This window comes from Entelurus aequoreus, linkage group LG06 (genome assembly GCF_033978785.1).
Source record: "Entelurus aequoreus isolate RoL-2023_Sb linkage group LG06, RoL_Eaeq_v1.1, whole genome shotgun sequence".
NCBI lineage: Eukaryota > Metazoa > Chordata > Actinopteri > Syngnathiformes > Syngnathidae > Entelurus > Entelurus aequoreus.
This window is the reverse complement of record NC_084736.1, coordinates 54,166,912-54,193,986: the sequence shown is the minus strand read 5'-3', so window position 1 is coordinate 54,193,986 and position 27,075 is coordinate 54,166,912. Positions and strand designations below refer to the sequence as shown.

Here is a 27,075-nt window from a genome sequence, read left to right as displayed (position 1 = left end):
ACACTAAGCCGACTAAGGTTATCCAGGGTAAATCCCACCTAACCTTATTCTTGTCCACACACACACAATGGTTGTTTAAGACCCCCTCCCTCCTCCGTCTGCTGGCGCAACGCGACCGAGTACGCATGCGCGGAAAATGCGCACGTCATAGTCACCTCCAGTGTTGCTTTGTGTGCAAGTTCTTAAATAAAATGTAAACTATCTGAACCATATCCAGTGTTGTGGTATTTCAATTAACTGGAATCCAGTGTGCTGTGGGGCCTTATTGTAGTGAAACACACCTGAGACATCATAAATTAATCAAATCTTTAATGGACACGTGAAAGTAAACAATGTGATAAAGAACATTTTACATCAATCAATCTAGGGATCTAGATATCTGGTCAGGACATTCCTCACTCTTTTGCCTTCACCTTCATTGTCCATTCTTTTTTGGTGACTTTATATACTCTGGACCTAGACCAGGGGTCGGCAACCTTTACCACTCAAAGAGCCATTTTGGCAAGTTTCACACATTAAAGAAAGTAATGGGAGCCACAAAAATGTTTTTAAAATTTAAAATGAAAAACACCGCATACAAAGCTTACATGCTTTGTGCTATGTTAACCAGGGGTCTCAGACACACGCACCGGCACGCACTTTAATGTGGGAATTTGATGTTAGTGCAGCCCGCGAGTTTTGGATGAATGTCGCTTGCGTCACACTTGCCAACCCTCTCATTTTTCCCGGGAGACTCCCGATTATCAGAGTGTGATGACACTGCATTTGGCGCCCTCTACATTCTGCCCAATCAGTGTACCTGCTCGGCCACAAGTGGAATGCAGCTTTAGCTTGCTCACGTAAGAGACAGCAAGGCTACTAAGTCAGCAGCCACACATCTTACACTGACGGTACCAATACCCAGAATCCCATGCAGCCCTAACTCTTCCGCTCAACCAACCACGAAGAGGGGGGGGGGGTTGATGTGTGGGGGGATTTGGTGGTAGCGGGGTGTATAATGTAGACCGGAAGAGTTAGGACTGCATGGGATTCTGGGTAATGGTTGTGTTGTGTTTATGTTGTGTTACAGTGGGATGTTCTCCAGAAATGTGTTTTTCATTCTTTTTTGGTGTGGGTTCACAGTGTGGCGCATATTTGTAACGTAACAATGTTGAAGTTGTTTGATACGGCTACCGTCAGTGTAAGCTGTGTGGCTGATGAGTAAGTATGCTTTGCTGTCTCCTGTGTGAGCAAGTAATAACAACATGCAACATGTGGCTGGCCTGGCACGCTGTGAGTAAATGCTATAGAGGACAATTACTGCAGTGCAATTAGGGCACGCCCTTTATATAGTAATTAGAGTGTTAATAGGAATATTTTTTCCTGGGAGTAGTCTATGAGAGGCAATGACATCCATAAGTCTCCTGGGAAAATCGAGGGGGTCGGCATGCATGTAGCTGAGCCGCATCAGAGTGGTCAAGGAGCCGCATGCGGCTCCGGAGCCGCGGGTTGCCGACCCCTGACCTAGACGTTGAGTCAACGACATACATGGCGGACAATAACTGATAGTCTGCTTTGTCAGTCCAGATGCATTCAATGTTTTTTGTAGTTTTCCCTCGTCGGCCAGGTAATACAAAGCACACGCTACCTTTTTTTATCACATCCACGGGAGCCCGCATTCTCGTTGTCTCTCCTTCGACAAATGGACAAGGTGATTCGGTAAGTAGAATCACAGCTGACCTGGACATTCGAAAGTTCTCTTGCCATCTGAGAAGTGTTGTATCCGAAATAGGTGCAATCGCTTTCTTTTAAGGTATTCATGTGTGATTTCCACAAGCGTCTCTACATGTAGACGAACGGGAAACACGGGCATGTCTGGATGATTCGCCTCCATCTTTCTAGTGGTTGTTGCCGAGTTACCGAATGCGTTGCTTTGAAGCTGGCTGTGGCGCTTTCTTTCTGGCGTCACTTCCTCTCCGAACTCAGTTTGTAAACGATCAATGAGTCCATACAAAGCTAAGAGCCGGAGATTCAAGAAATACACGGCCCACTTACCCGTGTAAAAAATTGTCCGAGGAGGGGGACCTTAAACGATGGTTTAGTGTGTCTGAAACAGGGCTTAGGCTAAATAATTATTTGTTTAAGGGGTTATCCCGCTTAGTGTAGACATAGCCTAAATGTGGCTTTAGAGGTTGCGACACTGATGTCTCCATTGGGCTACTAACAATTAGGATTTTCTTCGAATAGTTCTTGCAGTCGAATCGTTGGATATTGAACCCCTTCCCCATGCCTTGACCCAGTTTGCTCGTGCAGAAGAACCACTATTTTCTTAGGCAACACATAAGACAATACATTTGACAGAATAGTAAAAACATTTTTGCACTGTAGGTAGAATTGTCATGTGTTACTTTCCCAAACAGTAGCTATGTGTACATGAATACATTTGATCGGATTTGAAGACTAACCGGAATAAAAATATTATATGTAAACACGCCATTCAGAATAGTCTGACCAGATCACACACTTTCGGTTCAAAATTCCATTTGAAATTAAACCGGTGGTTTATGCCGATAGTCATTGTGATTGGAGCGCATGAAAACACTTCTTCCGAAATTCCGACTAAATTTGATAGTCGGAATGTAGCGATTGTCTTGCTGCTGTCTCCCCCATTTTACATGTACAGAAGTAGCTTTACATGCTGTTGAGTTTGTTGCTCTAAAAGCGAGACTAGCAGAAACAAATGTATGGTCTGGAGTGTCATTTGTCGATGTAACAATAAAAGGAGGGATCCAGTTCTCGCCTGAACGAGTTGTTTTAATTACGACCTTACAGCTACTCCAAATGCTAACTACTAGCCTCATGTTACAGAATGTCGTAACATGAAGACGCGTGACAACCAGTACATAATCACAATATCAGCAGCACAAAAGAGCTCCATTTCAAAAAGAGAGGTAAAACAAAAGTAGCCAACATAGGAAAAAATGGATGAATTAATAACGTGACATTGTCGGACAAGCAGAAATGCACAGAGCCATGTTTGTTTACCATGGAATCCCAAAACCAGTGAAGTTGGCACATTGTGTAAATCGTTAAAAAAAACAGAATACAATGATTTGCTAATCCTTTTCAACCAATATTCAATTTAATAGACTGCAAAGACAAGATACTTAACGTTCAAACTGGAAAACGTTGTTATTTTTTGCAAATATTAGCTCATTTAGAATTTGTTGTCTGCAACATGTTTCAAAAAAGCTGGCACAAGTGGCAAGAAGACTGAGCAAGTTGAGGAATGCTCATTAAACACGTATTTGGAAAATCCCACAGGTGAACAGGCAAATTGGGAACAGGTGGGTGCCATGATTGGGTGTAAAAGCAGCTTCCATGAAATGCTCAGTCATTCACAAACAAGGATAGGGTGAGGGTCACCACTTTGTGAACAAATGCCTGAGCAAATTGTCAAACAGTTTGAGAACAACATTTCTCAACGAGCTGTTGCAAGGAATTTAGGGATTTCACCATCTATGATCCGTAATATCAAAAGGTTCAGAGAATCTAGAGAAATCACTGCATGTAATATTGAATGCCCGTGACCTTCGATCCCTCAGGCGGTACTGCATCAGTGTGAAAAGGGTATTACCACATGGGCTCAGGAACACTTCAGAAAACCACTGTCAGTAACTACAGTTTGTCGCTACATCTGTAAGTGCAAGTTAAAACTCTACTATGCAAAGCCAAAGCCATTTATCAACAACACCCAGAAACGCCGCCGCCTTCGCTGGGCCCGAGCTCATCTAAGATGGACTGATGCAACGTGGAAAAGTGTTCTGTGGTCTGAGGAGTCCACATTTCCAATTGTTTTCGGAAACTGTGGACGTTGTGTCCTCCGGAACAAGGAGCAAAAGAACCATCCGGATTGTTATGGGCGCAAAGTTCAAAAGCCAGCATCTGTGACAGTATGGGGGTCTATCAGTTCCCAAGGCATGGGTAACTTACACATCTGTGAAGGCACCATTAATGCTGAAAGGTACATACAGGTTTTGGAGCAACATACAGTATGTTGCCATCCAAGCAACGTTATCATGGACGCCCCTGCTTATTTCAGCAAGACAATTCCAAGCCATGTGATACAACAGCGTGGTTTCGTAGTAAAAGAGTGTGGGTACTAGACCTGCCTGCCTGTAGTCCAGACCTCACTCCCATTGAAAATGTGTGGCGCATAATGAAGCCTAAAATACCACAACGGAGACCCCGGACTGTTGAAGCTGTACATCAAGCAAGAATGGGAAAGAATTCCACCAGAAAAGCTTCAAAAATTGGAAATGTTTACTGAGTGTTGTTAATAGGAAAGGCCATGTAACACAGTAAAAATGCCCCTCTGCCAACTTTTTTGCAATGTGTTGCTGCCATTAAATTCTCAGTTAATGATTATTTGCAAAAAAAGTTTTAGTTTCTCAGTTTGAACATTAAATATCTTGTCTTTGCAGTCTATTCAATTGAATGTAATCATTGTATTCTGTTTTTATTTACGAATTACACAACATGCCAACTTGACTGGTTTTGGGTTTTGTACTTCCATTTCTGGTATATGCTGCTCATGTCATAATAAAGTATTCTGATTGAAGGTGTGATGTATGCAAATGTACGTCATTATCAGATTTTTTTTTTGCAGGGTCCATGTAAACAGTAACATTCTACTCCGAATTTTGATCAGATTCAATCAATTTTGCCCGTGTACACGTGGCTACTGACAGTCAAAGCATGATCGTGACTATCAACATTTTATTTTATTAATACGACGAAGTGATTCAAACACAAACGTGCTGCTTCATATCTCAAAATTCATGCCATGAGCAGGAAGACATGGACCTCACTAAACTATTCAATCTCTACCGTGTTCATTTATTATCTGAGTGTTTTAGCCTTTTTCTTTGTAGTGGCAAAAGGCACAGATGACCTATTTTTATTTGAGGGAAATTCTATTAGTTGTACTCTCAAAAAAAATCATTGACTGTTAACTGTGGGCAAAATATAACAAAACAAATTAGATTTAGAAAATCCTAAATCAAAGACAGCCCTACAAACAATATAATATATATATTTTATATATACAGTGCTTAAAAACTGTCATCTGTATTAGTCTTTCCTCTTTCATGGTGTCTGCTGTTTCCTGCTATGTGGATGTGTTGTGATGTTCTTTAAATATGCACATCTGACTGCTCCAGACATTGTTCCTGTAGGTGAATGGCACCATCGATTGGTGGACTGCCGTTGGCTTGAAGCGATCATGCCCCCCGTTTAGAAGGCTTGCAATCGTATGTGTCATTATTCTGTCCAAGCTCTCTAATCCCAGCCAGCAGGGTTTGCCCTTACAGTATGGAGCAGCAGTCTCTCTCAGCAGCGGTGCGGTATGTGCCTTTATTGCGGTCGTTTGTGTGCCCATCTGCATTCAAACTCCTTTGGTGGCGATGGTCGAAGCGAAGGGAGGAGGGTACCTCTGAAAAGCTTCCCTTTTCCCTTGTCTTCAGCTACCTTCCGATACAATGAGACAATCACCACGTTTCTATGCACTAAATTAGTCGGATTTCTCAATTAGTTAGTTTTTTTGTATTTTCACACCGATGTGTGAAGTCCAAGTGTCAATGCACTTTCCCTATTGCGACTCCCGTACACAGGGGGCGCTATTTACTTTTAGCGCGGTTAAATCAATTAATTTTCCGGTTGACCTATGACGCCTCACTAGCCATCTGCGGATCCTTACAACTTGTTTTAAGTAAAGTCCGCTGTAATATTAACACAGATTACAAATATGACGTCTCTGATGGCTATGTTGATGTTAAATAGCAGACAGTATAAAGAAATGATCTTAGATTGCACTACGAACATGACGCTACTACCAAGAATGTATCGAGTAGATGCAGGTCCGATGCAATGAAAGACTGGCAAAAGAGGTTTTTCAAAATAATGTTTGGACAAAAATCATGGAAACAAAACTTTTGAATGTTTCAGTTAATTCATAAATATCTGTGGCTTGATGGAAGGAGTTTTGAATACGAAGGAAAAGACCGTTCGTGCCCCGACTATCCAGAGAAGGTTGCCATTGTTCTGGACTATCTTGCCAGTTGTGCGCAAAGTAGTGTTGTCCCGATACCAATATTTTGGTACCAGTACTAAAATTATTTCAATACGTTTCGGTACTTTTTGATACTTTTCTAAATAAAGGGGACCACAAAACATTGTATTATTGGCTTTATTTTAACCAAAAAATCTTAGGGTACATTTAACATATGTTTCCTATTGCAAGTTTGTCCTTAAATAAAATAGTGAACATACTAGGCAACTTCTCTTTAAGTAGTAAGTAAACAAACAAAGGCTCCAAATGTAGCTGCTGATGTATGCAGTAACAAATTGTGTTCTATTATTTTGTCAAAATTATTAAGGACAAGTGGTAGAACATTAATTATTAATCTACTTGTTCAATTACTGTTAATAACTGTTTACTTTCTCTTTTAACATGTTCTAGCTACACTTCTGTTAACATGTAATAATCACGTATTCTTCTGTTGTCTGATACTTTACATTAGTTTTGGATGATACCACAAAGTTGGGTACCAATCCTATACCAAGTCGTTCCAGGATCATACATTGGTCGTATTCAAAGTCCTCATGTGTCCAGGGACATATTTTCTGAGTTTTTAAACATAATCTAAATTTTAAAAAAACGAAAGAAGATGTTGTGATGCCAAAAATATCGACGTAATCATAGTGGTATCGACTAGATACGCTCCTGTACTTGGTATCATTACAGTGGATGTTAGGTGTAGATCCACCAATGGCGTTTGTTTACATTTTGACGCCGGTGAGCTACGACGTGTAGTGAAGCATGTTTAGCTATTCCTCGTCCTGCAGGGATGATACTTGTAAGAAACTTACTTTATTTGTCGCCATGGAGGCCAGGATTAGTGATTTAGAAGTAGCTAAAACACTGCCGACTGGGGCTGGACCTCTTCTTGAGGGCGTTGCAGTGTTAAAACTTCACCTTTATCTTTAGTTTTTAAGCCAAAATGCGTCCATTTTCCCTTTTCTGTCTACACACTGTGTCTGCTTGTAAGTACTCTGTGTGTGTGCACTGCGGAACATGCTCCTCTGCTCGTAAACCAGCAATGACACGACGTGACGACGATGGGGGCGCAGGGGGATGGCGGACCGGTACTTTTCAGAGGCTGTATAGTACAGAATATAATTCATTAGTATCGCGGTACTATACTAATACCAGTATACCGTACAACTCTAGCATGGACAAGTACTGACTGGCAGTCAAGGAGCAGCGCTGCTTCTGTGCTGCCTTATGGTTTGCGACAATACACAATATGCAACAATTTTAGCTTTACCGGTCGACTGTTGCATCACCTGAAGGTGGATGCAAGGAGAAAGACCCAGTGGAAATTTATTTGAAATCTCTTGCATTGGATTTACACAAATCATGTTTGATCCTGTTGCTTTTCATCCTAATAACTGTAATTTCCGTACACTTGTCCCAGCGGAATTTTGCGTGGCTTGTTGATATTTGTGGAGGATTTGTGTACACTAGGCAGATGTTTCATCATAATCACCTCCACCACCAGATTCTATATTTGTCTGCAAGCTTGAATTAAATATATCATTGGTGGGACAAAAGAGGGATGCGGCACACGTCAAATAGGCAGAAATAGAAAATATTTGTTTTGATGGAGCTCCCATGAACAACAGATTGGTTAATGCACCCCTCAGCTATCGTTTTGTATTATAATATTCCTACAGAAAAACAAAAACACGTTAAGAAAATAAAAGACATGCTATATTTCGTGTTGTGTGCATCCTGTTTGGGTGTTAAGGGAGTTAAAGGCCTACTGACATTTTTTTTTTTAATTTAAACGGGGATAGCAGATCCATTCCATGTGTCATACTTGATCATTTCGCGATATTGCCATATTTTTGCTGTAAGGATTTAGTAGAGAACAACGACGATAAAGTTTGCAACTTTTGGTCGCTGATTAAAAAAAGCCTTGCCCCTACCGGAAGTAGCGTGACGTCACAAGCTGGAGTGCTGCTCACATTTCCATATTGTTTACACCAGCAGCGAGAGAGATTCGGACCGAGAAAGCAACGACTACCCCATTAATTTGAGCGAGGATGAAAGATTTGTGGATGAGGAAAGTGAGAGTGAAGGACTATAGTGCAGTGCAGGACGTATCTTTTTTCGCTCTGACCGTAACTTAGGTACAAGGGTTCATTGGATTCCACACGTTCTCCTTTTTCTATTGTGGATCACGGATTTGTATTTTAAACCACCTCGGATACTATATCCTCTTGAAAATGAGAGTCGAGAACACGAAATGGACATTCACAGTGACTTTTATCTCCACGACAATACATTGGCGAAACACTTTAGCTACGGAGCTAACGTGATAGCATCGGGCTCAAATGCAGATATAAACAAAATAAATAAACCCCTGACTGGAAGGATAGACAGAAAATCAACAATACTATTAAACCCTGGACATGTAAATACACGGTTAATGCTTTCCAGCTTGGCGAAGATTAACAATGCTGTTGCTAACGACGCCATTGAAGCTAACTTAGCAACGGGACCTCACAGAGCTATGATAAAAACATTAGCGCTCCACCTACGCCAGCCAGCCCTCATCTGCTCATCAACACCCGTGCGTTCCAGCGATCGACAGAAGGACGAAGGACTTCACCCGATCTGCTATCCAAGTCAAAGTCCTCCTGGTTGTGTTGCTACAGCCAGCCACTAATACACCGATCCCACCTACAACTTTCTTCTTTGCAGTCTCCATTGTTCATTAAACAAATTGCAAAAGATTCACCAACACAGATGTCCAGAATACTGTTGAATTTTGAGATGAAAACAGAGCTTTTTTGTATTGGATTCAAAGGTGTACCAATACTTCAATTTAACTAGTGACGTCACTCGCATACGTCATCATACAAAGACGTTTTCAACCGGAAGTTTAGCAGGAAATTTAAAATTGCACTTTATAAGTTATTGGCATGTGTTGCAATGTTAAGATTTCATCATTGATATATAAACTATCAGACTGCGTGGTCGGTAGTAGTGGGTTTCAGTAGGCCTTTAAACTTGGAGAAGGTTCATACATTCGGGAGTCAAAGTCTTTGGGGGCAAAAAATGCAACACGGCCTTTCTGTTTCTCTCGACCCCTCACAATTCAAGCAGTGACCCACACTCCCAGCAGAAGACACACAAGTTGTTGCACAACACTGTAATGGGCCGGGGTGAAAGTAAACAAGAGCAGATAAGCAGCGATTCAGAGGGACGCCAGCTGCACGTTGTAATCTCTTTACATGTTCGCTTTCTTCTATTGAACTTTTATCTTATCAGCCCAACGTCTTCTGCAAGCATTCCTTCTCAGCCGCCCTCTTTCCCTTTCTGCCTTCACCCGGTAACAGCTCTCAGTGCGCGCACACACACACACACACACACACACACACACACACACACACACACACACACACACACACACACACACACACACACACACACACACACACACACACACACACACACACACACACACACACACACACACACACATCCAAAACATGCTCAGACAAAGGAAAACATACTTTGATATGTTGCCATCTCCCCCAAATAAAAACCTCCAAGCTGCTGAGAGATGAGTTGCTGTGCAGCCTGACATTAGTACAGCTAATCTGAACTGGCTGGTTTACTCCCTTGGTGATAACTTGTGTGGGACGGCGTGGCGAAGTTGGTAGAGTGGCTGTGCCAGCAATCGGAGTGTTGCTGGTTACTGGGGTTCAATTCCCACCTTCTACCTTCCTAGTCATGTCCGTTGTGTCCTTGGGCAAGACACTTCACCCTTTGCCTCTGATGGCTGCTGGTTAGCGCCTTGCATGGCAGCTCCCGCCATCAGTGTGTGAATGTGTGTGTGAATGGGTAAATGTGGAAATACTGTCAAAGCGCTTTGAGTACCTTGAAGGTAGAAAAGCGCTATACAAGTATAACCCATTTATCATTTATCATTCATTTATGACAGTTTGAATGCATTAGTTTAGTTTTACACATTCACTGTCTACACTTTTGGCTGCTACATTGTAAATGACACAGTTGGCTTGAATTTTCTAGAAGATTTTAGCAACCAAGTAACTGATGGTATTGTCAATTTGGTAATTTGTTACACAAGCACGGAGCACATAGTTTGTGTTTGTATGTTTACTTCCAAAATATACAGTATACAGGCCTCGAATGTTAACTTGTTTAAGGTCAAGGCAAGAGCAAATTTTAAGGCACCAAGGCAAGTTAGAAGGGCACCAAGGCAAACATTATTATTTTGCGAGGCAGGGGCTCCAAAGCATGCATTAATAAAAACAGTATGTATATATATATATATATATATATATATATATATATATATATATATATATATATATATATATATATATATATATATATATATATATATATATATATATATATACACTGTTTTTTTTATTAATTATTAATATAAACTTGTTAGCTTTTTGTCATTTCATGATGCCTTTATTTCTATTTTTACATTTTGATAGAGGGAGGTATTTTTTTTTCCATTATTTTTATTTTTTTTAAAGTAATGTACATTTATATGTACATGTAGATGACGTATCAGGACAGATCCATTAAGAGTTTGAGCAGAAATATGTCATATAGGAATTAACTATAAACAATAATACATTAACAAAATGCTGTGTCCATGAATGTTTTTTGACCTTTGTGACTTGAAAAAAACACAAGTAATGTATAAAAACCATGTTCTTCTCTTGGTTCAGTACAACAGTTTGGCCAATAAAAATAAAGAGGAGTGAGACCTTTCACATCAAATACACAATATTCACAGCCTTCATTCAGTTTGATGAGATGACAAAACATTTTAGCTGGTATTGATGTTATTTGAACACTGATACAGTTTGCAGTTAAAGTACGTGTGAACATCACAGTAAACAAAGTAAAGACTTTATAAACAAGTTGTGACAACGTTCACAACACATCGCCTGCTGCAAAACATCAAATAGTTTTCTCCTTCGCTGTATATTTTTAGTGTGGGGACAAGTGCTTCTGTCTCCAATATTGTCCACACCTGTCTCCATCTAAACACAGCAGTGCGCTCTTAAACGCACGGCGGGAAGTGAGGGAAAATGACGTTAAACCAAGCGCTTGGCTCCGTTTACTCCAAGGGGAAATCTCCCGAGCAAAGTCTGTGTCCTTAGTCCGCCATGATTATCAAGCCAAACAACGCTAGTGCGCATGCGCCTGACTTACTGTTGCCTAAAATGCATTAATACATGACGTTTTTTCTGTAATCAAAAAAATTAGACGGTATTACTAACTGTCTAGAATTTTATAGCAAATTATCATTATACTGTTTACTGTTACATCCCTCGTCCATTAACAAGTAAAAAGTCAAGGGCGGTCACGGCATGTTCTTGCCGCCTATGTTGGCACATTTTTTAGGGCTTAGGGCAAATGACGAGGGCGGTCGCGGCTTTTGCCACAGTTGCCGTGGTTAAAATTGAGCCATGAGTATATATATTAACTCAATAGATGACATTAGCCATGTCCGTGTTTCTTATTTAAGTGCAATCCAATTTGTATTGTGCCTTACCACCACCTACAGTGCTGGAGTGTACCTGTATGTAATGCAACACATGACTTTTGCAAGTTACAAATAGGACCTGCTTTTTTTGTTTATTGCTTTTATTACTTTTTATTAACAGGTAGTTTACAAATTACAAACCCCGTTTCCATATGAGTTGGGGAATTGTGTTAGATGTAAATATAAACGGAATACAATGATTTGCAAATCCTTTTCAACCCATATTCAATTGAATGCACTACAAAGACAAAATATTTGATGTTCAAACTCATAAACTTTATTTTTTTTTTGCAAATAATAATTAACTTAGAATTTCATGGCTGCAACACGTGCCAAAGTAGTTGGGAAAGGGCATGTTCACCACTGTGTTACATGGCCTTTCCTTTTAACAACACTCAGTAAACGTTTGGGAACTGAGGAGACACATTTTTTAAGCTTCTCAGGTGGAATCCTTTCTCATTCTTGCTTGATGTACAGCTTAAGTTGTTCAACAGTCCGGGGGTCTCCGTTGTGGTATTTTAGGCGTCATAATGCGCCACACATTTTCAATGGGAGACAGGTCTGGACTACAGGCAGGCCAGTCTAGTACCCGCACTCTTTTACTATGAAGCCACGTTGATGTAACACGTGGCTTGGCATTGTCTTGCTGAATTAAGCAGGGGCGTCCATGGTAACGTTGCTTGGATGGCAACATATGTTGCTCCAAAACCTGTATGTACCTTTCAGCATTAATGGCGCCTTCACACATGTGTAAGTTACCCATGTCATGGTCACTAATACACCCCCATACCATCACAGATGCTGGCTTTTCAACTTTGCGCCTATAACAATCCGGATGGTTCTTTTCCTCTTTGGTCCGGAGGACACGACGTCCACAGTTTCCAAAAACAATTTGAAATGTAGACTCGTCAGACCACAGAACACTTTTCCACTTTGTATCAGTCCATCTTAGATGAGCTCAGGCCCAGCAAAGCTGACTGCGTTTCTGGGTGTTGTTGATAAACGGTTTTCGCCTTGCATAGGAGAGTTTTAACTTGCACTTACAGATGTAGCGACCAACTGTAGTTACTGACAGTGGGTTTCTGAAGTGTTCCTGAGCCCATGTGGTGATATCCTATACACACTGATGTCGCTTGTTGATGCAGTACAGCCTGAGGGATCGAAGGTCACGGGCTTAGCTGCTTACGTGCAGTGATTTCTCCAGATTCTCTGAACCCTTTGAAGATATTACGGACCGTAGATGGTGAAATCCCTAAATTCCTTGCAATAGCTGGTTGATAAAGGTTTTTCTTAAACTGTTCAACAATTTGCTCATGCATTCGTTGACAAAGTAGTGACCTTTGCCCCATCCTTGTTTGTAAATGACTGAGCATTTCATGGAATCTACTTTTATACCCAATCATGGCACCCACCTGTTCCCAATTTGCCTGTTCACCTGTGGGATGTTCCAAATAAGTGTGATGAGCATTCCTCAACTTTATCAGTATTTATTGCCACCTTTCCCAACTTCTTTGTCACGTGTTGCTGGCATCAAATTCTAAAGTTAATGATTATTTGCAAAAAAAATTTATCAGTTTGAACATCAAATATGTTGTCTTAGTAGCATATTCAACTGAATATGGGTTGAAAAGGATTTGCAAATCATTGTATTCCGTTTATATTTACAGCTAACACAATTTCCCAACTCATATGGAAACGGAGTTTGTAGATTACTATATAGAAAACCTCCAGCTTCTCAAGACTGATGCAATAATTAGTTACTTATTCAGTGCTTCTCAATTATTTTCTGTTACGCTGCTCCGAAGAAGAAAAAAACATTTCCCGCACCCAACCCCACGCTCTGAGCCATGACTATAAACACTAGGGATGTGAATCTTTAGGCACCACACGCTTCAATTCGATTTTTGGGTGTAACGATTCGATTCAAAATGATTCTCGATTTAAAAATAATACTTTTTTTAATAACATTAAGTGCCAGTTCTTTGATTAACTGCGTTCCTCCGTAAAATTGATAAACAGCTCTGATAAATTTTTGTATTACTTAAAAAAAAAAAAAACTGGTTTAATAAACATTTAATAAAGTGACTGGACAAGACAGATTTTGGAAAATAAAAATAAAATAAATAAATAAATGTTGGACTTTTTTTTATTCGATTAAGAATTGTTAGAATTGCGATTCATTCAAAAAAAAAATGTTTCGACACCTAAAATAAATAGTATCATTTGTCATTTAAATTGGTATAAGGACACCTTTGCATAACATTGTATCCTTATTAAAAGTGGAGAAAACAAAAATGTACAGATCACCTTACAACAAAAATATATTCATTCACAGTTTTTTAGTCTGTAATAGAAAAGATTTAAAGTGCATCAATTTGCCTGAAATTTAAACTATAAACAATGTTTGTCCGACTTGACCCATTTGATAGTGAAACATGAATTAATTAAACTTAATGAATAATAATACATTAAAATTGATCAGCAACTTCAACTTAAGAGCACAATATACAAAACAGTTCAATCTGCAAAACAAATAGTTGTATTTTTTTTTTTTTAATGATAATTAGGAAGTCAATATAACGGCAACATTGAGCATGTTTTGCACTGCGCAGCTTTTCGTAGCGGGGTTTGAAGCGGGACACTGCATGATACTGATAAAGCTTGTTCCCTGAAGTCACACGGCAGTGGAGTCCATCTTCAACGATGGTAAATGGCTGATCGTCCAGCGCCATCATTTTCAAGAGGAAATTACAGATTACCGTGGCGATAGGAACAAGCCTCGGATCTTTCTTTGAGTCTGGCTTTGGGACAGCTTATTTAGGCCTTGTCTACATTGAGCCAGATAACTCCATCCATCCATCCATCCATCCATTTTCTACCGCTTATTCCCTTTGGGGTCGCGGGGGTGCTGGAGCCTATGCCGGATAACTCCTTAAACGAATAATTATGTAGCCTAAGCTCTGTGTCAGCTACACTAAACCATAGTTTAAGGTTCCCCTCCTTGGATATTTTTTTACACGAGTAAGTGCACCGTGTATTTCTTGAATCTCCGGCTCTTAGCTTTGTATGGACTCATCGATCGTTTACAAACTGAGTTCGGAGAGGAAGTGACGCCAGAAAGGCCGTGCCCCACACAGGAAGTGACGTCAGAACGAACGCGCCACAGCCAGCTTCATAACAAGCGGTTTCGTAACTCGGAGGTAACCACTGAAAAGATGGAGGCGATTCATCCAGACATGCCCGTGTTTCTCCTTCTTCTACATGTACAGACGCTTGTCGGACTCACACATGAATACCTTAAGAGAAGGAAACAGTCGATTGCAGCTATTTGGGATACAACACATCTCAGACGGCAACGTTAATGTTGAGCGACGGTTTTAGATAAGGCCTGGAAGAACGGCAGCCTGGTGGAATATGTTTGTTACCGAGTGTGTTACCGAGTGTGTTGTGCCAGCGGAACGGCAAGAGAACTTTCGAATGTCCAGGTCAATTGATTCTACTAACGAAAAACGTTGTCCATTTGTCGAAGGAGAGACATCGAGAATGCGGGCTTCCGTGGACGCGGGAAGGCTTCAGAAAACAGCGAATGCATTTGGACTGGCAAAGCAGACTGTCAGTTATTGTCTGCCATGTATGTCGAGCGATTACTCAGCGTCTAGTTTTGTACTCCATAACTATTGTGAAGCCATGAAGTGGTTGCGGCCGTCAAGTACGACCGCCAATTTCAGCCTCCAAGCACAGTGTCCTGACCAGATATATAGATCCCTAGATTGATTGTTGTAAAATGTTCTTTATCACATTGTTTATTTTCACATGTCCATTCAAGATATGATTCATGTATGATGGCTCAGGTGTGATTCACTACAACAGTCTAACAGCTGCTGATGGTGAGGTGAGGCAAGCAAGCTTTACTGTTAAAAGAAATTTGGCAATAGAGTACTGTGACGGTCTCAAGCCGTCGTGCGGGTTCTCAGGACCAACACGGAACGACATTGTCGCGAGCAGGCAGGGTTGACTTCATTTTATTTTTCCATAAAACCTCTCAGTCTCAGGTCGTGTCGCTTTTCAGCTCCGTCCTCTTCCACTGCTCGCTCTCTGGTCCGCTTTTCAGCCGTGTGCGTCGTCGTCTTCCTCGCGCTCTCTTTCGCTCTCGCTCTGCATCCGCCTCTCTCTGGCTCCTTCTCTTGTCTCTCTCCTTCCTTCGCGCTGCATGTGCTGCTCGCTCTACAACTCTCCTCTCCCCGTCCTCCTCTGCTGCTCCCCTTTTATTCCGTGAGAGGAGGTTGCTTAATTGTGCCCAGCTGCCCGATCCACGCACCTGCAGTCCATCTCGATTGCGGCGTCGCTCCCCGCCTCTCTGCTCGCTCGTCGTCCACGCCTCCTCACCGCCATCTTGGAGCGGGCTCCGGTGGGCCCTGCTTCGCCGCTGTACTGCCGGCCACGCCTCCTTGCCGCCATCTCGGAGTCGGCCCCGGTCTGCCGGCCCCGCCTCCCCACAAGTACATTGAAACACAGGGTAAGAATAAACTTCCAGGTCAGAGGTGACTTTTTCGCGCATGCATACTAGGTTGCGTTGCGCCGGCGGACGGAAGGGGGCTGGGGGGGGGGGGGGGGTTGTCTTAAACGTTGGCATTGTGTGTGTGTGGACAAGGATAAGGTTAGGTGGGATATACCCTGGATAACCTTAACCGGCTTAGTCGGCAGGCGTCCTCTTTGGCTTTCAGGTGGCTGATAAGGTTTGATGTGTTGAAGCGTGATGATTCCTCCCCACTTAGTGGAATGTTTGCTAAACAAGTGTTGCAAAAGAGCATGTGAAACGTCTTCCTCTGAAACACCACACGATCAACGCCATGTTTGTTTATGACAGGCCGTTACAGCACACTGAGCTTAGCTACCAAAGGTAGGGGAAAAGGAGCTCTTGACTGGCTCACCCTTACCCACTTACAGCTCAGTATGGGTAATATTGCCTCATTGGAGCTTTTTATTAAGTTACCAGATTTATCTGTATGACGTCATAATTCCTCATATCGGACCTATATTTATTTATTTAACAACATTTTTTCCTCCATTCCTTGTTATGTACAAGGGTGCAACTCCAACTACTGCTTTATTATGTTTGTGTACATAATTCTGTCCACTTCTTAACTTTAACTTAGGTACAGAACTATCAAATTCCGGAGGGGCCGCCTCAGGAAAAGCCTTATCCCTGCAGCTATAGCCACCCTTAACAGCAGGCCTGGCTGACCTGTCTGACAAGTCTGTAAATGTGTGTTGGTCATGTAGGATGCCTTTTTGTTATTTTTTGTGATGTGTAATGTCTATTGTTCAAATGTACGGCAGTGACAATGAATTTCCCCAAGGGGACCAATACATCTAAATCTAATCTAATCTAATTTAACTTGTGTGTATTTGAGAAGCAAATACAAACATATACCAAAGCAACAGATAACTATGGCTGATATTATTATAGTATGTACAGCAAGACGGTGGGCAACACAAAGAAAGTATTTGGGAGATGAAGACAGCAAAAATAGATGAAGAGGTCCACTCTTTTTTTGACAGTAATGTTTTCCACCACTTGGGGCTTTGTGAGGACCGAGGGTGTTTGCAAGGGGTTACGGGTCAGCAAACTGGGAAGACTCCCTCCCCCAGTGCACCCATTGACGCACCATGGCAGAAGGCCTCAGCTCTCGACCACAAACAAACAAGATGTCTAAGCAACACGTCACCAAGCTTTTAATTGCTTGTTCCTGTCTCTTTCTCTCCTCCCCTTCCTTCACTCACACACTCACCTTCCTCTCCACTACCCCCTTACCCGTTTTCTTTGTTTTCTTGCATCTCCATTTTCTGTTCCATCTACCCCCCCCCGCATGTTTTTGTCTTTTTTGTCATAGCTCAATTTGCATTAAATTGATTTCTTTCTTTGAACATAGCCACAAGACCACTTCATTGGGTACAGCCACACAAGCTATTGGGATCCAATAGAAGAACAACATTAAAATATTGCTCTTACAGAGATAACTGATGTTTAGAGTTTAAGATACAGAGCTTTTATATTGGATTTGGATAAAGGGGCTACTATCGATTGATTTTTGTACTGTGAGAATTGTGGGTTTTTTTGTGTCTCTCTTGTTTCATCTTTTTTGTTGACTTTTATTTTATTTTTTTCGATCATCACAGCACTGTTGTAACTGGGTATCAAGTCCAGAGCCCCTGGACACTCCTCTGGACTCCATGCTGCCAGACTGCCCACGTGTCTCTGCAGGTATCAAACCTAAATAAACAGTCTCACACTACTCACACTTGATATAGTTTAACTGTGAGTTCTTTCAGCCTCAGAATAGAAATGCAAACGCAATACTGATGCTTAACAGAACCTAGCATTTGGCCAAGATAGGTTTTGGCAATGCGATTTAAGAAGTGAGGCAATGTTTTTGGTCACAGCCTTGGTGCATAAGTGTCATTTTAGGTAACGCATATTAGTGTTTAGCAGTGGTCACATTCTTTGGGAAGGGACTGAACGAAGTAAAGCTGTGTGATTTCTGATAGCCTTTGCTGCATCCTGTTGAATGCATAATGAAAAGTGAAAAGAGTGAATGAAGAGTGCCAGAGAGAGAGAGGTGTTCTGTTGTGGTTTGTGCAGCCTTTTGAGACATTTTGGATTAAGGGCTATATAAGTAAATGTTGATTTAAACTTGGTGTTGGATACATAACTTTCCTTAAAGTTTGAACTGTCACTGCATATGTTGAGTAGCCGCAGTGTTGCTAGTGACTTACATAAATTAATCCGAAGTAACTACCGTATTTTTCGGACTATAAGGCGCACTTAAAGTCCTTTCATTTTCTCAAAACTCGACAGTGCGCCTTATAACCCGGTGCGCCTAATGTACGAAATAATTTTGGTTGTGCTTACCGACTTTGAAGCTATTTTATTTGGTACATGGTGAAATGAGAATTGTGACCAGTAGATGGCAGTCACACATAACAGATACGTGCGGACTGCATTATGATGGCAGTCACACATAAGAGATACAAGTAGACTGCAATATGACTCAAGCAAACAACACCAAAATGTTATATGTTCCATTGAAAATATAGAACATTAGACACGGCACTCAAAAATCTATCAAAATGTTTTAGTACGACTTTGGTAAGCTATAAAGCCGCACCGCTTTGATGGATTGTACTGTGCTTCACCAAACGAGTATTATTATGGTGTGTGTATCAGGTGAGACATATTATCTGGCGATGATACTTGTAAGAAACTTACTTTATTTGACGCCATGGAGGCGAGGATTAGTGATTTAGAAGTAGCTAACACTGCAGACTGCGCCTAGACTTTAGCCCGTAGTTAGCTAGCTAACCATGTCTTAAAGCACCTCTTCCGGTGGGCGTTTCATTGTTATAACTTCACATTTATCGTTAGTTTTTAAGCCAAAATGCTTCCATTCTCCCTTTTCTGTCTACACACTGTGTCTGCTTGTAAGTACTCCGTGATTGAGTTTACCAGGTAAACTCTGGTGATGCTTGTCTGCTCGTAAACCAGCAATGACACGATGTGACGGCGATGGGGGTGCTTTTTAGATGCAGTATAGTACCGAATATGATTCATTAGTATCGCGGTACTATACCAATACCGGTATACCGTACAACCCTACATGTTGCTGAGAAACGTGGTCATATTAGCGTACCGGCATCATCAAATATGTCACTGCACATTGTTGTCTAGGTTCAGGTTTCAGGCACAGCTGCCAATCAAGCCGTGCTGGTTATTGTGTAAGTAGACAACATTGCAGTGTTTCTTTACACGGCTTTGGATTGCTGGGCTGATCTTAGAATCCTTGTCAGAGAAACTGAAGCGGTGGCAGATTATCTTGAAATGCAAATCCACAGTGTCCATCTACATATGCAACCCTAATGTTCCGTATGATGCTGTTTTTATTTCCATCGTCTTTGTCACACCCTCTCCTCCATTTTTTTTATTTTCATTATCCACTCCCTCGGCTACATCGTTAATCCTGTGGTGTTTGGCTTCCTGTCCCCGTGCCATCTCTGTGGCGGACTGGCCTTGATGATGTCACAGCCATCACGAGAAAGTGTTCTTAATGTAGGATTAGGGATGAACGCTGTAATCCTCAACATGACCATTGATAAGAGACGGTGATTGCAAGCGTTGTTGGAAGACTGACACACATCAGGCTCGCATGCATAAGCACACACAACTACAAAAAGGACATTCAAGCCTGATAGAAACCTAGGAATCTGTCGCAGCTCTTAATGTGCCTATTTTAGCCTTACATGTGTGGACTACACAAGTTCTATGTATGACATATTTTGGTTCTGCATGGGGACACTGTGTTACCCCCGCCCCCATTGCTCTACTGTGACATCCTTGTGAAAGTATAGGTCATTTTTCACATGCCCCACATGTCACTGAATACCCATCTACACCGCTATCTCATCTCGACCACTAAAGCGGCATGTTCCACACGGTGCTATGTGGGTGGTACGTATCGACATCTAACGGTGAATCAGCTCCTTCAAATGTCAGCGAGGCTTCAGTGTAAAACCCATACTGTATTTCATGTTCAAATGTCACTTCTACCGTGATGTTTAATGCCTCTTCCCAGTGACCATTGCCAAGTCTAGACATCCAGGTCGCACTTTATGAAACATGGCAAGAAAGGCTTGGTTGGAACACCATTTGACATGACGTCCATCTGCATGTGGACCCTATTGACTTATGCTTTATTGACTTTCACTACTTTAACAAAGCTGAAAAGACGTGGGGATCAGGCCTATTAACAAAGCTGCCAACTCAGCTTGTCTCTGGTCTTTTGGTAGCTGCTTCTGATGTCAAAGGTTGACTCGGTCGTCTTTGAGTCCTTGGCAGCCTGGCAGCTTTGCAGCCAGCGGCCATTGTGGCGAGAGCCGCGGCAGAGGTGAGGAGGTTGAGAGAAGGTTGAGGGAAGCCTGTCAGGGCGCCGTGGCCCTGCACTTCAATCTGCAAACATCGAGCTCCCAGCAGTCACCTCTTCTGCTGCAATGAATGATCTAGTCGGGGTTGCTATGCAAAGAGTATGCAGCATGCTTGTGTATAGGTGGGGGATGTCACAGTTCGCAGTATTACTTGGATTTTACTGACGTCACAACCCGTTAAACATGCGTGGTGGTCAAGCTAGACCCGTTAAACATGCGTGGTGGTCAAGCTAGCTCTGTTCTCAATGGGTATTCGGCGTCATTTAGCCTTTCTCGAAGAAAAAATGCCCTATGCTTGTGTTGTTTTTGGCTGTACGAATCGTACAAATCTCGAAAAAGATAAACATTTCTTCCGAGTTCCTCGAGAGGCAAACAAAAAGGGCGGAAGAGTGCAAGCAAGATTTTACGAAAGGAAGAGAAAAGCAGGTCACACTCCAGTCCAAGAGAGCAGAGTCGAAGAATGCACAAGTTTGCAGTGGTCACTTTGTAAAAGGTTTGTTTGATACACTTTTAACGTTTAATATTTCCCAGTAAGGTATTATGTTGATATTATTTGTCTTTCTTAAACACACATTTGCGACAAGTGTTTCAAAAACCACCAACTCGCCGAGTCTTAAGTAAAAGAAAGCAAACGTGAGCAAAACCTAAGAGTTAAGCTTTTACCATTGGGAGCATTTTCAGCACATACACAATGTTGACATCTATAGTTATATTTTGATAAACAAGCATAAATGAATCTTTCAGCACATACATAATGTTGACATCTAGTTATATTTTGAAAAAAAAACGGGGAAACACACGCTACTCGTAAACAGTGCATGCAACAGCAACAAACATGCGACGTGAAGTTAAATCATGAAATGCAACCTTACCCGAGCAAAAACGATGCAAAAATAAGGGATCTGTTCCATTGCATAGTTTGAAATTTTGCTCATATTTGCTTTTTGCAGGAAGACTTAAACCTATTTTGTACTCAGATAGTATCCTTGGTCGACCACCACTGGTTTTCACTTCCGGAAAGAAGTCACGTGTGGGAATACAAGCAATAGCTTCTCAGCCCCAGAAAACAAAAGTCCCTCCCTTTTGGAATATTGACAAATTTAACTGATTCAAACTAACAAGCAGGGATAGGAATCGAAAACCTGTTCTTGTTGAAAACCCGTTCCCAGGGTTTTGATCCTTGGGAATCATTGCCAGTTTTGTCAACGATTCCCTTGTCGATTCCAGTGGGCATGCTGTTGTCACCACGGACAGCGCTTAAGTGGCACAAATGCTGAAGGGCTGTTCACGAGAAAGGATGACAACAGAGAAACTTGGATATTTAATCAAACTACTGCCAGAAACATTAGCACACACAGCATGCGATAACTTTAAATGAAATACACGTTTTCCATCCCCGCCCTCCAGAAGCTCGTCGTCTGCTCATGCTGCAGGTAACTAACTTTTACTAACACTGCCTATCATGTTAGCACTTCCTTTTAAAACCTGCTAATACTTACTGTAAATGTGAAATTGATGCTTGTCATGACGAGAGAGCGTCTGACTGGCTCAGAAGCTGCACGCCTCCTTCTCCCTCTGAGAGGTGTTCTCCACAGCAGAGACACTGTAATTAGTTGAAAAGATCTCATATCCTTCCTGAAAAAGCAGATATGCTTATTTTTTCTCCAAAATAATGGATCATGTTCATAGTTGATGGTTATAAAATTGCACAATGGACACTTCCTTTGGACTTGACTTGCTCGTATTTGTCACTGGCTGACATTGTTTTATGTACTTTTGATGGTCACTTCTTTCTTTGTGATTGGCACGGAATAATATTTGTGTATTTTGTAATATTGATCCAGATGACAAAATATGGGAGCCAATAGAACTGTTTGCTTCTGTTTAGTTACTGTGCACTATAACCACTTTATTTTTTTTAAAAACAATAAATAAATACATAGCATTTAATTTGTACTTTATTACATAATCTAATTTACTACAGTACTAGGACATTTTATATGTTGTAAGATAAGCTTTATAAAAATTGTATTTTGTTTACTTTAGTTACTTTATATGAAATATTTTCAGTTCTATAGTCTATTATCAAAGTATCGAATCGGAACTCGAAATAAGATCGGATCTATGACCAGAAAATTGGATCGGGACATCTTTAATATACCAAATTATTTAATGTGAAATGAATTATATTTAGAAAGCCCTTTTTCTCTCGAGACTCGAAGCGCTTCACATTACAAAACTCAGTACCTACATTTAAAACAGTGTGTGCAGCACTGGGAGCAAGGTGGGTGAAGTGTCTTGCCCACCCAGCAGGAACAAGACATTAAAACAACGTTGAGAACTTGTTGAATTAGGTCCTGATGCTGAGCAACTCAAATATAACATTAAAACACCATGCTTTTTGACAGCATTTAAACAATGTTGGGTTCTGACGTTGATTTGACCATTGAAATTTGGTCATTCCCCAACCAATATTCTACAACACAAATACAACGTTAAAACAACATGCTTTTTGAAGACTTTTAATCTATGTCAGGTTGTGACGTTGATTTGACCATTGAATTTTGGTCATTTCCCAATCAAGATTCAAGATATTTATTGTCAATTCTTAACATGCACAAGACACATAAGAACTGAAAAGTACATTTTCAACAACATGGATCCAACATCAGACATCAACGTTGTCTCAATTTACACAAAACTATTTTGCAACATTGTTTCAAAGTCAGTTTTAAAGGAAGTGAAGTGAAGTGAATTATATTTATATAGCGCTTTTCTCTAGTGACTCAAAGCGCTTTACATAGTGAAAACCCAATATCTAAGTTACATTTAAACCAGCGTGGGTGGCACTGAGAGCAGGTGGGTAAAGTGTCTTGCCCAAGGACACAACGGCAGTTACTAGGATGGCGGAAGCGGGGATCGAACCTGCAACCCTCAGGTTGATGGCACGGCCACTCTACCAACCGAGCTATACCGCCCCAAGGACATGTACTGTATGTATAATCAACGTTGGAGCAACGTTGAAACAACATGCTTTTTGAAGATGTTTATTCAATGTCAGGTTGTGATGTTGATTTGACCATTGAAATTTGGTCATTTTCTAACCAATGTTCTACAACACAAATACAACGTTGAAACAACATGCTTTTTGACGACGTTGAATCAATATTGGATTCTGATGTTGATTTGAACATTGAAATTTGGTCATTTCCCAACCAATTTTGTATAACACAAATACAACGTTGAAACAACATGCTTTTTGAAGACGTTTAATCAATGTCAGGTTGTGACGTTGATTTGACCATTGAATTATGGTCATTTCCCGACCAACAACGTGGATCCAACGTCAGACATCAACGTTGTCTCAATTTACACAAAACTATTTTGCAGCGTTGTTTCAAAGTCAGTTTTAAAGGACATGTATGTATAATCAACGATGTATCAATGTCTTGTGCCTGCTGGGCAAGGACACAACAGCCGTGACTAGCATGGCGGAAGCTGTATTGGTACCAGAAGTTTTTTTTTTAGGCTGAAATTGTTAAACTTCCATTGCTGTTGTTTTACTTATGAACCAGTGTTGGTTAGGATTCAGTTATTTTTTATTGATAATGTTCATGTAAAGAAAGGCACATAGCCTGATCTTATTAAACATACATTAAGTATTTCACAGGCATTGTTAATGTAGCACGTCTGCCATATTTGGCAAAAAAAAATAGTGTGTGGATACTTGAAAAATGCTTTTTGAGACTTTGGCACCAGTACAACTCAGACAGCCTCAAAGGGAAACATTTTGAAGGATAAGTCTTTGCTCCTTCTGCCTCTGCTTTTACTTTTCCTCGTGTGCTTCTTATGCCATACGTCTCCTCCCATCCTCCACATCCATCCTGCCTCCATGTGTGGTGCAGTGATGATATGATGACTGCGTTCTTCGCACCGCAATATTTTTGGCAGAAGGAGAGGGAGTGCACATGAAGGAAGTTTGTCTGTAGTTCCCAATCATCTGTAAAGCAGTGCTGGTGCACGGTCAGAGCAACATTTTTTACATTTCTCGCAACTAGGATGTTTATCGCCAGTTCTTTTGAAAATCCATTTCAACTTGGACCTGACTCCCTCATACTTGACTGCTGGTGTTTATTTTCAATTTGTTATGTTTAACTGTATTGCAAAATGGATTTGTTCCTCATTTACTAATCTATTTTTTGAGAGGGCCGCATACTACCAGAATTGTTTAACACGGCCTATATGGAAAGCTGAATTAGTATCCCTACCACAAAGCTGACATTACACTTATTCTGAAAATTGAATGAAGTTAGGGAAGAGCTTAAAAAAAATGTCACTTTGAGGCGGAAGGGAAAGACTAAGGAGGAGTAAGACTGGGTGACGAGGGATGGATGGCTGAATAGAAAAAGAAAAGCTGGTGCAGAATCACTATTATACGATCCCATGCCTAACTTACTGTTTGAACAGTACACACATACACACGCTTCCTGTTGGGTGATTACTCATTGTCCAAGCTGATTATTAATTACAAAGGCTGAGCTCTCTGTAGGTAAACACTGATTAATGGCTGACAAAAGTAAGTTAATGGCTTACCTGTACTTTAATTACCAAATGTGTTCAGTTACAAGCAACTTAACACAACGCTGTAATTAAACTTAATGAGCTAAGGTAAGGGACTTACTTTGATTTAGTTCATGCATAGTTGTCATTTTGATTACAAAGTCACAATGTTTGCCCATATACCACCATTTTCCATAATTTTTTAATTTAAATTTTAGCTACGGAAGGGGTAGGCTTTAAAAAGTGATGCATGAAATGAAAGAGAAATCTCGCCACAGGTTTTTTTTTATACCAACAATTGTTAAAATTACCATAGTTTAATGCTTGGGTTGCATGATTACAGTAGTTGACGTGATCCCGAGGTGCAAAGGACGGCTGAAAACAGCGTGCAGGTAGAAGGTATTTAATATATGAAAGAAAAAAAAAGACGAGTGCAGGTGGGAGTGCACCGGAAGCATAGAAAAAGCTATTGAACTACAGAAAACAACTAAAGCCGAGTCATGCCAAAGACTATAAAAATGGGACCCATTACCTCCCTGCTTGGCACTCAGCATCAAGGGTTGGAATTGGAGGTTGAATCACCAAAACATATTCCGGGGCGCGGCCACTGCTGCTGCCCACTGCTCCCCTCACCTCCCAGGGGGTGATCAAGGGTGATGGGTCAAATGCAGAGAATAATTTTGCCACACCTAGTGTGTTTGTGACAATCATTGATACTTTAACTTTAACTTAAAGTAAACCTAACAAAATGCTAGTAGTCTAGTAGCATGCGAAAACAGCGGAACATTAATAGACTTGATTACTAAACATGCACAGGGGCACTGGCAAACAAAGTAAAGGTGCTGCAAAGACAATGTTACAGGAAATGGAAACTGTAGAAATAAGAGCGCCGAACAGGAACTAAACACCAAACACAGGAAAACACAAACACTCGACTAAAATGTCAAGCCTGGCGTGACACATACAACCCATTAGATCAGGGTGTCCTGAACTTTTGCAGTTTTTAAAATATGGTTTCTTAATAGTTCCGAAACTGACAAAATCCCATTTTGCAACAACTTTAATGAATGAAAGAAAAGACAAAAAGAACACAAAAGGCAATAAATTATAACCACAATCACCCTTTGCCAAAGAATGTGCTTCAATCGTTTAGCCTAAAAACTAACCCTGGCTTGGGAACTGCAGCACTAAAAACAGGCTGTTTCGCTCTAGTTTTGACAGTAACCCTCAACTGTCCGATCCACGCACTACTGACCATGAAACATCTTCTTGCTGCCGGCACCCCGTCTACACACACACACACACACACCCACACACACACACGCTGACTGATGTTTGTGTGATGACTTGCTCCGAGAGGAAATTCGGGCTCACTGAAATTAACCTCATCCCCTCTAACATCTGTGTTTTTTCAGCTTGGTTTTGTGGAAGTCCGCTCCCTCAGCAGACGAGATCACGAGAAGTGTGTTTTCACAAATGCATTTCAGTGTTTTCCTAGCCCAAATCCGACATGTCGCTGTCGTGTTGCAGGAAATACGCCAGGTAAACTCTGGTGAACCGGATTTCAGCCTTTGACCTGACTTTACTACTTTTGTTTGGGTTACATTTGTGATGGACCGTAGCACAATATAATGCATGCATACTCCCGAGGATGCTTTGGATTCAGCAAACCATTGTCAAAAGAATGTTTTGTTAAAATGGGAAGTGAATGCAGTCATATTGGCATTTTACCGGTTAGATATGTTTGACAAATCCTGAAGTGTCAGATCAAGCATAATGAGGGTTTTGTGGGGTTTTTTGTCTGATTGCCGTGCCCTGAAATGCCGGAATTTGTGGCAGCTTTTTCTGAAAGTTGAGGCAAAAGTTCAGTTTGAGGCTTTTATTTTAT

The 27,075-nt window shown here is 41.1% G+C and overlaps 1 protein-coding gene across 7 annotated transcripts in view; it reads left to right on the top strand.

Moving 5' to 3' along the window:
- Positions 1-27,075, top strand: part of arb2a (ARB2 cotranscriptional regulator A) — a 450,847-nt gene that overhangs the window by 290,715 nt on the left and 133,057 nt on the right. For all 7 annotated transcript variants that reach the window (XM_062051000.1, XM_062051001.1, XM_062050995.1 and 4 more), the window contains one exon: positions 17,829-17,913. In XM_062051000.1, the coding sequence (XP_061906984.1) occupies positions 17,829-17,913 (85 nt within the window). The remainder of the gene's footprint in view (positions 1-17,828; positions 17,914-27,075) is intronic.